Below are 13,967 nucleotides of genomic sequence, written 5' to 3' on the forward strand. Positions count from 1 at the left end.
CATTTATTGATTCGCAAATAGTGTCACACCACACCTGAGTTTGTCAAGAATAATAATAGTAATAATAATGATGATACTATGTTATTCAATATACTTCATTAAGGCTTAAAAAGGAAATATAGTGTTACAGCATCAGTACTTCAATCACCATTGTAGTAAAAACAGCAATTAGTCAATACAACACATCATACATAAGAATAAATCAACATATATACACATACACAACATATATAAATACAGTATTACAATTAAAAACAATTGCAAAACTGGGATAATAACTACTGATCGGTAAAAATCCTTATGGCTGCAGGCAAAAAAGACCAGAAGAGCCTTTTACTGTGCAAGTTCTTCCCGAAAACATCTAAGGCATGGAGAGGGTGACTTTCATTACTTGTGATGGCCTTTCATTTTCCTCAGCATCTTCACTCTTGCCACGTGCTCCACTCCTTCCTGGGTGACACCAATGATGTTGCCAGCTTTTTTTTAATCAGCTTATTCAGCCTGTTTCCCTCCCACCAACACACCACACCAAAAAACCACAGCACTGACCGCAACAGAGTTTTAACAAAAAAGGAACGCAGCAGTGGTCTTAAAAACTAATACCAACAACACATTAAGCGTGCAGTAACTGTGGAAAAAAATATTCACTCAGGAAGTAGCTTAAATGCAAATATGTGATATATCCTAGGTAAAGGTACGAGCGTTACCCAAATAGTTTTCTAGCTTTCAAGTCTTAGAATCACTGAAGTTATTGTTATGTGTGGTTACACAGTTATTAATTCAACCTTATTTAAACACCATCTGCATGAATACAGTTTTTGCACTTTACGTAAGCACTGCCACGGGTTTATTATTTACACGCCCTTACCAGTTCATTAGGCTCTCTAGTGAAAATGAACGCATTCTAGTACAACCGCCCTGCACCAGATCTTAGCCGCATGGAGGTTATGGTGTTTTCGTTTAGGAGGCTCCACTTTCTGGTTCTTTTACATTGTTGTGTTTATTTTGGTCAGTGGGCCGTGCTAAATAACAGAAACATTTTTGTGTTTAGTTCAACAAAGTTTACAGTAAAAACTCACAAGTTGCTCCCGCACTCACATTTAAGCTCTGTTTACAGGGTCCTGGGTCAACATTTCGGCCTATCAACCTCGATCAGGGCCGACATTTTATAACTGCTGTGCGACTTCCCTTTAAAGCTTGAGTGCACCTATACAATTACTTGATTACGGGTGTTTACACGTTACTAGAGGAAGTGACATCAGCACAACACTGGAGCACAGCAAGAGGAACTGAATATTAAACACAGAAACACAAATGTTCATTTATCAAACAATCTATTCAGGACCACAGCAGGGAAAAAAAACGTGAAGAAAAAGAGAAGAAATAAGAAATAGAGAATAAGGGAGAAAAAGATCAAATAGAAACAGAAATATTACCCTCACCAGCAACTTATCACTGAAAAAAAGAGGAAAAGCTAGAACGTCCATGTCATTAATAAATTAATAAAGCCAATTTAAAATCACACTACACATCACATTACAAATATTGAGCAACAATTGAATGATTTAGATTATTTGCAGGGACTTCCTCTACAAACATTAGACACAATACACACTAAACACAATCCTTTAGATCACCCCCCACGTCTACAGGCAGGATTACTTTTTCTATACCACAGTAGCTTAAGGCTGTAATTGGATGATTAGCCTGTTTAAAGTGAACTGCTACTGGTTTGTCTGGATTGTTACTGTGGATAGCTAAACAATGTTCTCCTAGTCCTACTTTTAATGTTCTCGTTGTCATTCCAGAGTACACTTTAGAGCAGTCACACTTAATCAAACAGATCATGATAACCCTTCTAATTTTGGATTTCTTACCAGTTACAGGGTGCAAAAAGGTGTCACACTTGGTTGTACAATTACACTGTGCGCACCGCCCACATTTACAATTACCATCTGGTAAAGAGGGATGGCCACTTTGGGGTTTTGACACAGACAGTCAGCACGGACGAGTTTATCTTTTATATTCTTCCCCCAGTGAAATGTGATTCTAGGTGATGAACAGGTGGCCGATGCTTGGGTCACTCGTTTAGAATACTGACTGCCGGCGGTTTGTTTTGGGACTTTGTATTACTGTGTTTGTGTTACCACTTTTCAGAGAGCTTCATCCAAACATTCATCTTCATCACCTCTTTGTTTAAAACGTGATTGCATCACTTTTAGTTGCATGTCAAATGATGCTTTTGTATCGCAGATTCTTTTTATTCTGTGGAACTGGCTGTGGGTGGTAACTATTCCCGTCTGTTGGTTTTCTAAACAGGTCTGTGATTAGTTTGTTATCCACTTTTTTAATACATGGGTCTAGAAAGCTGATAGCGTGACTGTCACATTCCAATTTAAAAGTGAGCAATTCACTGTTACCATTCAACCAGTCTGTAAACTTTAAAAGAGTTGTTCAGGTGACTCCATCCACATGAAAAGAATATCATTAATGCATCATTTCCAACACTTAATGTATGCCACAAATGGGTTCACTGCACCATCCAGAACATACCTCATCTCAAACAGGCCCACGTAGAAAACTGCAGTTCCTTTTATCTGTAGATATGAGTCTCTGTAGAGATAATTCTTAGTTAACACAATTTCAGCTCAATTACAAGTTGTGTTTGTTTCTATCCCTCCATTTAGAAAAAAGCCTCTAGCTGTTGTATGCTCTCAGCCTCCAGTCCTCTGGCAGGCGGCTGTGATCCAGCGAGTGCAGGACCACTCGCAGGGCGAACAGTTTTTATCCATCTGCAGTGCGCCTGTTGAACGATGCCAGGGCTCAAACCCACCACCATCCCACTGTAAATGTTCCTTTTGTTGTATTGTACAGTGAATATATTTTTTTTATATTTTAGTGTGTTTATGTTTACCATTTATTTTGTCCTATTCTATATTTTTCATGCAACAAACATCAAGCCAAATTCCTTGTATGCACAAATATACTTGGCAATAAAGTCTTTTCTGACAGAAAAGGATGATTCTGATGATGGTCAGCAAAGGCGGAGAGTGATGCGGGGCAGAATTTATTCCAGCCACTGCAGGTGTTCTGGGTGGACTATAGATTTGTGGATTTTTGGTAGGGTGTACAGAACAGGAAGTTTTAGAAAGAAAAAGTTCTTCCTCTAAAAACTGTTTTAGAAACTGAAACGTTCTTGTTGTTCAGTTCAGTTGTGTAGCCTTAAGAAAGCCACTAATCAGTGAGGCTAACCGGGAAAAAAAGGCTTCAACTTGCTAGAGAGCATAAAGATTGGACTCTGGAGCAATGGAAGAAGGTCGTGTGGTCTGATGAGGCCAGATGAGACAGTTAGAGGCAGACAGCCGCTGAGGCCTTGAAGAAAAACCCCAACCGTATGTTCCAGAAATTGCATCAGATCTGTTTCGGATCAAAATTTCCACAAATCGCTATCACGCTGACGCATTGACTGAAAGGAGAAACCAGCATTCACTGAGCAGGACATTCAGGATTAGTGGGTGAAGAACTTGTCAGACCAGGCAAGAGATGATGAAACCAAACAATGAACGATTCAGGTGGCCACGCCACTCAGTAACATAGTAATACACGTAGTAATACACATGAAACACGGCGCATATAGAAGAAACTTGAAGACTGTCCACAACAAGTAAAGGACAAAGCCAATGATTGTACATTAATACTGCTACCATTCTACCATTCAACTACTACAGCTGCTGAAGCTCCTTTGTTGTCACTGCATGCCACATCCAAAACACTACACAGATTCAGGAAGTAAAACCTTGGCTTGTTGCAATGCTCCCTATAACCTTTTCAAATGTAAAGCCACTTCTGAGTCTGTAAGAAAACAGAACCAGGCTCAACCCAGACCGGTGTGACCTCTGCCTGCTGTTTGTTCAACGACGCCCTCCAGAGTTCTCAGTGTTTCTTCACTTTACGCTAAGAAGGAAGTGAGGACGGGTGCAAGCTTTCATCAGTGTGAGAGAACATGACAGAACATTTTAAAATTGACAGTACTCAGTTGGTATTTGGCAGCCGGCCCACACCTTCATAACAGCGGTATAATAGTCATGACATTTGCATGTTCACTCGTAGTTCTCACAGAGGAAACAAACGATAAGCTTCTAAGTTGAAGAGCAAGTCTGTTGAGTTAACTCCAGTTACCTCTTCATGGCAAGAAGATTTAAATTAAAGGATGATCGCTAATTGTGTCTGCACAGCCCTCCAGATTGTAAAACCACCAGTGCGAGATATTACATATTAGAGACTAGCTCTGTAAATCTCCTAACGGGGGCTGGGATGTTGAAATGAAAACTGGAAAGTTTCTGAAATCAGCGTCAACGGAAGTTGGCCGTTGCTCACAGGTCAGCTTATAGCCTACTTAGCTGCTGTGGGGAGTCAGAGACTTTGGTAAATTGGCAATGGACAAGGATCTAACTATGATAAGTATGTGTTTCACCCAGTCATTTTGTGTTACGCAATGCAATCTACCTTTGGTTATCAGGCAGGATACACCTAAACAAAATCTTAACCTGCTGTCATGCACCATCTGGGGGTGTCCAGACTAGGACACAATATGATTAGGCTCCATCTTCCCCAAGTCCCAAGCAGCCATCAAGATGCAAATTGTTCCAAAATAAAGAAAGGTATGTACAAAAAAACAAATTCAAAGTGAGTAGATAGTGACTTCGGGGCAAACTAAGGCCAAAATAAGAAACAAAACAACCCTACCTAGAAATAAATCAGATAACCTATTATGCCATAAAAAATCAAAGTTGGAAAATAGTTGCCTTAACTGAAAAGGCTAATTAATTAACAGAGAGACTTATATCACATGCAAGTTGTCTTTACTTTTATATCAACATTGGGAAATAGTTGAGATTTAAAGCTTTGAGAAGTAAAACGTCTGAAACGTGACTGTGCATTGGAGGTAACATGGAGAACAGAATCCAGACCAGCCCCCACCTTGGTATGCCAATGGTAAGTACACATTCTTGGCAATTCATTTAAGTGTGTAGTAGAGAATATCTACTCTGTCCACTCATATGGTCGAAATATGTTTAGTATCTCTGACTAAGACCACATTTCAACTAAGACCGCTTGTGTTTTTAAACAAACAACGTGAGACTTGACATGTTAACTTCACCCGTCCACTGAACAGTGTTCGCTGTACAAACTAGTGAGCATGTTTGCTTGCTAACCAACTACAAGGAGATTGTTAGCCATCAAATTGCATTTAACTTTGTCTAATTGAACACTGATCCACAGGAAGCGTACGTGAAGGATGTCAGAATGGCTGTCCTGACTGTGATGGAAGATGATGACGGGGCATCTGCTTCACGAAGACTTTGTGGATGGTAAGACTTTGTTTATTAGCAACATCCAAACTTTTCTGAGAGCATTACCTCTTTTCTTTGGGCTGTTGTATGCTCTCAACTTTCAATACCCTAAAGAGTTGAAATACACATGTGAGGCGTTAACTTCTCAGCATTAGTTCAGTCTTTCAAGAATGATGTCTTGCTGTAAATCTAGTGAACAAGACTTAATGTACACTAGATTTGAATGTTTGAAAAAGAATGCTCACATAGGTTTTTTTGTTGTTGTAGTTCATGGCACATTTTGACTGTATTTTAAAAGTAGTCTGCCTTTCTTGAGGTTTTTAATAAAAAAATGACGTGTGTGACTGTAAAGGTGAAGGTTATATGGTGTGTGACTGACTGTTTTCTGGGCAGGTGAACTTTCAATACCCTAAACAATTAAAATACACATGTGAGGTATTCTTGAGTCTTGGTGATGACTGCTGAGCAAGAGTTTCGTCAAAAATAAACTCTTGCTGTAAACATAATGTGCACTGCATTTGAATGTTTGAAATATGGTGTTCACATGTTTTTGTTTTTTTGTTGTTGTTGTTGTTGTTTTAATTAAGTGGCACTTTTTGACTGTATGTTTGACTGTATTTTAAAGGTGGTCTTGATGTAAACATTTGTGACTGACCTTTTTCTGGGCAGGTCATATAACCACCTCATAGTAGCCTGTGACTTACAGTATTTTTTTTATTATTTTTATATTTATTTTTATTACATTTGCTGAATTGTCCTATGGTGAAATACCTTTTTTTTCTTTTTTTCGGTAGATTTTTCATATATTTTAGGATGTATGAGGTCTATATTGTTTCAGTAAGTAACAAAAGACCGGCAAAATGAGAATACAAATTGTTATTTCGGGATAAGTGTAAATAAAAACAAAGTAGATTCATAAGTCAGACAAACCTCCATTTTATTATTACAAGAAAACACATTTTAACATTACATTAATTTAAAGTATTTAGTAAAGGCAACTTCAAAATTAACTGAAGTTGCTGATTTTAATGTGTCCAGTCTACTTATAGTTGCCCTCGGTTTGAACTCGATAATTTGAGTTTTAGACAAAAAGTTCAGCTTACTCAAAAATCTACATGCATAATGTTGGCTCGTTTCTATTAAACTGAACGAATGACAAAACACTTATCTATCCAACTGAGCAAACTGGACAAAAAAAGGTAACTAAACTGGCAGTCCACCCCTACTGCTCAAAGGAAAAGAACAGAAATATCCACAAACGACTAAAGGCCTCGGCCAGTTGGGAGAGAAGGTAGATGATGAACGCCTGCTGCCAGCTCCAGGACGCCATCTTGGCCTGTTGTATACACAGGTGGCTCTCTGCTGCAGCCAATCATGAACCAGGACCTGAACCTTCCTACCAATCACCTCCTGGGTATGGCACACACTTTGCACAATATGCAAATGAAAGCAGAGTAGCAGCACAACAACTTGCAGACATTATGTCTAATTAAATCTAATTAGTTTAGCTGATTACTGCTCTGCATGTGTAATTCAGTGTAATTTGAGCCATCTGCATTCTTTTAAGTTTTTGCACTTAAGCACTACAACTCGTTTGTTACTTAGACTTACTTGCCAGTTCATTAGGTACGCTAGTGAAAATGAACCCATTCTAATATGACAGTCTTGCACTAAATCTTAGCTCCATGAAGGTTCTGGTCTCCAGGATTTGTTTTACATAACAGAGAGAGCTGTTACTTCAACTGTGTTTTCATTTTGTAAGCTGTGGTTTGTTGTACCGCTGAGTTGTATTGTGTTGTACTTTTGCTGTATTCATTTCCACCACGTTGTAGAAGATCGTTACAGGGATTTGCTCCCAAGTCAGGCCAGTCAAAATGTTCCACAACAAACATCGGCCTGCACACCGCTACAAAAGGATAATGTCAATTCAATACAGCAAAGGTTCTTTGAGCAAAATGCTGCCAAAATAGTGTAACCACTTCCACAAACAGCAAGAGTAGCGTTAAGATTTTCCAAATCATGAAAAACAGATCCAGACCAAACTTCAGGGTGACATTTCTATTATTGGTGCACTGAAGAAAAATGCTGACCATATATTCCAGGAACTTATGATCTGTCCAGTGCAGCTGTGGATGAGGATGTGGTTAAATGGATGAAGAACCTGTCAAACGGATCAGACACCACAGAATATATTCTTCACAATGACCATTAAATGAGCATTACATTGCCAGGATTCATCCAGAATCCATTTACACTAGAAAACCTGATGATCTGGCAAGTGAGTGTAAACATCACTATGTGTTCAGAGACAAGTGTTATACTTTTACCTCTGCATTTCTGAATTTGACTCTACACTGACTGACTTTTTCCCCTCTACAAAAGAGCCGAGTCTTGTTGGGACCATGTGTCATGTTTCAGTTTTCTGTTTTCACTGATACATTTTCATTTGAGTAACTATTTGAAACACTACGATTGAAATTTCTCACTATCGATGTTACGCAAAAAAAGCAATACGAACATGTCGACCATAGCGTTACTTGACTGTTTTGTGACTCACTGAAGGGCTCCAACCTGGCGTGTCTGTTCCAAACTACTTTAGATGAGTAAAGGAAGTGGAAAATAGCCCTCAATCAGTCACAACTGTAAGATGCTCTCTTCGCTGTGGTGAATGAATAGTTTTGGGCATGCACGCACACAGCAATAAAAACATCATCTTCAATTAGAATTAGACGTTTGCAGGGCTCCGTAGGCCTATACTTTATATGAGGGGTCCTTTTACTGCACTGTTTGAAACCATTAAGATCATTTTGCTAACAATTTTCAATGCTTTTTTTAAATTGTGCAACATAGTGATCAGGGGGAAGACACAGGGACACTGCTCCGTACTTGTTAATTTAGGACTCTACTAAGTAGTATCATATGATGTTAAATCAGAAATGGAGCAAAATCTAAAACTGTCTTTGATTTTATCAGGTCTCCTGAGACGAGGGAGAAACGGGACAAATAACACTAAGGTTAAAACATCCTCCTCGATAATATAAACAGCAGACGGCACAGTCCCATCACTCGGCCCATTCTGTAGTTGCTCTGGATCTTTTGATCGCGTTCATGTGACCTTCCTTAGCAGACGGAGTTGCCGTGTTGTCATGGAAACTGTCGATGTTCAAATTTCGACTTTGAGGGCCCGTCATCCGTCCTGATTTTCAGGGTTAGATTGAATCAGACTGAGTGACGGAAACACTTGAACCGATCGGAGCCAGCGTTATTAGTGGCACCCTTACTTTTCTTAATGTGACACATCTACGGAATGTTCACTGGGCAGGAACAATCTTTGTGTGGAGGTTTGTGAACCCATGCAGCCATGTCGCAGATGAATGAAGCAATAAAACTGTTTAAAGGTCTGCAATAAATATGCCCAAAGTGACATGAAATATTGTAATAATTTCAAATCTGCTTTCCTGAAAGGAAAACATGCTTCAAACGGTGAAGATCTTCTTTTGGACTGATTGTCGTCATCTTGGTGCCTTTATACAAAACGGCCTCTTATGCTTGGTCTCCACCCAAACAGACTCCTCCTCAGGCCTTTCAATAGATACTGTCTGCTGCAGACATCTCTGCAGAAATAAAAACACACATGCAAGAACTAACCTTAAGGAAGGCACAATTCTATCCAGCGTCACAGTAAATAAATATAATGAATCTGGGGCACAGTAGCAGGTCCTCACTGAAGTGGATCGGTGCTTCCGGTGCTTTTTGAAACTGAAAATAGTTTTTCATTCAGTGTATTGACATCCTGTCTGTTTGTGCAGTATTAGTAGTCACCAGTGTGTTTCTATGTACATAATGAAATGTGGACACACATAAACAAAGTAAATGAAGGCTGAGGACTAATATTACTGAGTGTGTATATATGTGTATATATATATATATATATATATATATATATATATATACAGTAACAGTCAGCTGATATGAATGGATTATGAACACATGGTCAACAGGCAGCAGATGGTTAAAGTAATGCAAAGAATTAGGAATGACTGGAAATGGAAAAAAGTTCAAATGGACAGCCTGAGTTATCAATACATAAGGCCTGTAGCTATGGGTGATTAAAAACTATTTGTTGTATGATAAATATGTAGCTGCATGTATTGAATACAAACAGCAGTTTAAATGCAAGAGTTAGTCCACTGGCCTAAACTTGTTTGTTGCACAAAAATTAACTATGACACTGAACGATCTTACTCATCATTGAACCGTCATTGAACCCTTAACCACTGGCTTATTCAAAACTCTACGTCAATGGTTTAGCTCCCGAGCACCAGACACCACATAGATGAACAGACTACACAATAAATGATATGGGCCTAGGAAGAGCAGAAGATGCTACCAGTTTATTGACAGAGGTGACACGCCTCTATGGATCAAAACGGAAGGAGGTTTATATTAGCATATTCATCTCATCTAACGAGCATGCCTTTGGAGGTGGGAGTACCTGGAGATTTATTAGCATATTATTGGTTTAAATGAGGAAAGAGATGAAAATTAAAGAAAAAAAAAAATAATCCCCCTGATATATAACTTTTACCAAGGTTCATTGATAGTTTAAATTTTATTTTAAAGAGAGGAATTGAATTTGAATTTTTTGAATCACTAGATGGCGATTTGGATCTTAACTTGTGTTTGGGGAAAACAATCAGATGTTATTAGAAACGGGTCAAATATCACTCACTAGATCAGATACGGTTCTTTTTTTATGCGTTATTTAATTGACTAAAGACGTTAATCGGTAGATGAGACAGTGAGGGTGAAAGGTTGGTGGGGGATTGTGCGGTTGATGGCCATGTGATAGAGGTCAGAGGTCAGGCTCAGATCCTTCTAGTCCCAGTAAAGAGCTGTAGGAATTTCTTTCTCAAAGGTTTCTTTCACGTCTTCTGCCTTTGTCTCCTCCATTTGCTGTTGAGAATTCTTTAGTCCTGGGTTTCATGATGTCTTAGTAAGAACTGTGGACACAACACAACACAGAGACCTAGAACTGCACTTCTTTTTCTTAAGAAATGGCCATTACATGTTTTGTAATAGTGCAGTTCATTAAATGTAAACACTTTCATATTCTTTGTTTTAAAACAAAGGGAAACATTTGGAGTTATTTATAGGTTAGGTTAATGCGATCGAAACTGAACTGTGCTGAGTGTGGCGCCTGAACTAAAATAAGTTAACACCCTAGGTGTTAAACGGCGATCTTAACTGTCATATACCACCAGAAGAGGGCGCTAACGGAACACAACATACTTCAAACAGCGGGATTTAGCAGACGAAGAAACGTACTGAGCTCTCGGTAGGTTGGTAACGTCCCCGTTTGAGTTGTCCAGGAAACCCGCCATGTCCAAGGTCCTGTCCTAAAGAGGTTTTTTTGGAGAAAGACTGCCGGCTCCTCAGCTGCATGCCTCGCTCAGCTTGGAGAAACGGGTGATAAGACGGGCCGGTCGACTAACTCAGCAGACAACGACAGCCACCTCGCGTGAAGTTTTTCGGGTTAGCCAGACTCCGACATGACCCAACAAGCTGCTGCCCTGCAGACGTACAACAACGAGCTCGTCAAATGTAAGTCGCTAATTTCTTTGGCTGATAGGAAGCCGCCGAAAACAGGGAAACGGTAACGTGACGAGTTTTATGGGGTGTCAGTTTTGGCGGCGGCTTGACGAGGCAAATTTTCACCATTTCACAGTTGCAGCAACAATGAACAGGCACTCGACACAATATATAACAATAAAGAAACAAGTAAAAACAACAATATACTATACACGATATGTCCAAAAACTATAAAGTAAGTGAATACGAAGATATGAAATTGCCATGAAATGAAGTAGATGTACAACCAATAACCAAACAACCATATGCAAAATAAATTAATAAATCTAAATGCCAGAGTGTCATCTGTCACAGGAAGATGGCTTGAGATAGGAAAGATTAGCCTTTGTTTTTTCTTCTTATTTATTTTTTTTGATATATGTTCCTTCTAATTTCTAATATAAATTCTTGTTGAGAATATGTGGGCTATCTCACACGTCGATCCCCGCGTCTTCCCTTTTCTAGTATTTTCTAAAGGCTCTTCTTGAAGCCACCAGCTGCTCTGACCAGCAAACAGGACCATGCTGTAAGATCAGATTAACGTTTCACCATCACCTGGTAATCAGCCTTTAACTCTTGGCACGCCGCACTAGTGCAACTGAACTCTAACACATGTCACTTCCAAGTACACTGCCAGTCAAAACTCTGGGCACACCTTCATAATTGAATTGAATGAGAAGGTGTTTCTAAACCTTTATCTGTGTAACAATCGTTCTTCCCTCCTAACTATTAAAAAATCCAAGTACAGACACAGCTATAATGTGCTGGTTAATCAGTAAGTGTCTCATCTATGTTACCAGATCGCAATTTAAGGTTGATTCCTACTTTATAGACGGCTTAAATAAAATACACTTATAATCTGTTGATTGTGTTGAAGACCAGTCGTTGAGTTTTTTGCAAAAATATTTGCAAAAAGAATGTGCTGCTCTCAGAGCCGTTTGTAGCAGCGGCCTCAGCTGATTGCCTTGTCAGTGGCCTGAGCAGATCCAGAGCTCAGGCCTCAGGTGTAATCGCTCTGCTCGTCTCCGTCAGGTATCGAGGACCTGTGCTCAAAGCGTGATGAGCTGAACCGGCAGATCAAGCAGGAGGAGGAGGAGAAGGAGCGACTGCAGCACGACATCCGCGTCCTCTCGGAGAAGCTGAGCAGGGTCAACGAGAGCCTGGCGCAGAGACTCGCCGCCCGCGCCACCTTCGACCGCACTATCGCAGAGACGGAGGCTGCTTACACCAAGGTGTGTGCCGTCTTACATCTGTTTCAAACTCTACAAGAAGCGGTACCGCGTGGACTGGTTTTTTGACAATTAAAAGTTTGCAGCACATATGAGAAAAGGGTTTGCCATTGGTCTTGTGAGGGAAAATAAGGAGTGACTGACTGACTTTTAACTGCTGATGCTTCCAAGATCCCTAACCATTATGGCCTACACTTTAATTACACACACAGGAACTCTCTTTCTCCTCTGTAGAGAGACTTAATGAAACGCATTCCTCCTCCAGTTGACAGTGCACAGATGCCTATGAAAGTTAGCCAGGCCGCAGTGTCTCTAAAGCAAAGCTGAAACAAAGGCAACTTGTTTGAGTTTTCTTGAAAATGTTTCATCGCTTCTTCAGTTCTGAATGTCTGATGTTCAAGTTTTTATTTGGAACATCTAGTGGAGATCATTTATAATAGCGAGTATGTGTTGTTGTTTTTTTTTCTGATAGAATAAGGGAAACCTCTGCTGAGGGAAGGGCATCCCTGTTAAGTAGGTGGTCTTGAATGTGACCCAGGATGCATTGCGTGCCAATGCTACCAAAGGAATGAGGTCAAATGCGTCCCAGACCACCTTCATGTGTGGTCAGAGATCGAATCAGTCAGATGCTTCATCAATGCATCCTGGGGTTATTCACACCTGTACTTTAAGTTGACCACTTATGATCAGAAATCCCAGGATGGATGTTAATGCCAGGTCTGAACGGGGCCCAGTCCCTTGTTCAGAGAGAGTGACTAAAAAATTATTTTCAAAATAGTGTCCCTCGTACCTCAGGTGGATGGACTGCTAAGCCCTGCCCTGAAGAGCTGGCTGTCCTTTGTTGAGACATACGTTTGCAAATCAGAGCTTTATTTTCCCCATGGAGCTCAGTTCCTCACTGCACTTAACTGCATTCAGGTGAATGAATTCCTGCCTCAGCGTATAACTGGTCTTGAAGTGAAGCCACTTGGGTTAATGGTGAAACATAAACCTCTTCAAGAAAACTCAGACAAGTCCAGTTGTGTTTGTTTTAGCTGTGCACAGATGTTGTTAAACATACTGTAGAAAAATGTACATGCACATGAACTGATTACGTAGAATGGGATGAGGTGTCGGTGAATAAGGGAGTTTTTCTGTCAGGAGTAACTGCACCATTCATTTACCACCAGAAAGTCGATTACTGCCTGCCAGTCCATTTTACTTCAAGTGTCAGAGGGCTTGACTGAGCTCAATGTCCTGTAGGTGTCACTTAGACCCTGGTTTGTTTCGACTCATCATTATTACAGTCAACTCCCTGTGAGCTGCAATCACTGCAAACAGACACTCCTAAGCTGCTCTGATTAAAAACAACAAGGCAGCCCCTTTTTTAAATTGCTTTTCCAGTATGAACCACGCCATGCTATTATCTTGGTGTTTATACACTATGCGTAATTCATTTTTTCTTTTTTTTTCCGCCCGTAGATCTTGGAGAGTTCTCAGTCTCTTCTGAGCGTTCTGAAGCAGGAGGCAGGAAACCTCAGTAAAGCCACAGAGCCCAGGAGGAAGGAGCACTAATGGCAACGAGCGGTCACTGAACTCTACCTCTGACCACAGCCGCACACTCAAGTCTGTACTTTTTAAAAATTTATACTCCTCCCAGGACTATTTGTAATATATTTGATTGTTTGGATGTAAATTTCTTAAGTCAATAAATGTATTTCTTAACATTTCATTGTAAAACTCCCAGCGACTCTTTGTTTCTGACAAAATAAAA

At 40.0% G+C, this 13,967-nt stretch overlaps 1 protein-coding gene across 1 annotated transcript; it reads left to right on the plus strand.

Moving 5' to 3' along the window:
• Window positions 1–10,657: 10,657 nt before the first annotated feature.
• ssna1 (Sjogren syndrome nuclear autoantigen 1) lies at window positions 10,658–13,923 on the plus strand. The gene is made up of 3 exons (XM_047570271.1): window positions 10,658–10,958; window positions 12,018–12,217; window positions 13,676–13,923. Exons 1-3 carry the CDS (start codon window positions 10,907–10,909, stop codon window positions 13,766–13,768), a joined length of 345 nt encoding a protein of 114 aa, XP_047426227.1. The 5' UTR covers window positions 10,658–10,906; the 3' UTR covers window positions 13,769–13,923.
• Window positions 13,924–13,967: the final 44 nt, after the last annotated feature.

Source organism: Mugil cephalus, chromosome 19, assembly GCF_022458985.1.
Source record: "Mugil cephalus isolate CIBA_MC_2020 chromosome 19, CIBA_Mcephalus_1.1, whole genome shotgun sequence".
NCBI lineage: Eukaryota > Metazoa > Chordata > Actinopteri > Mugiliformes > Mugilidae > Mugil > Mugil cephalus.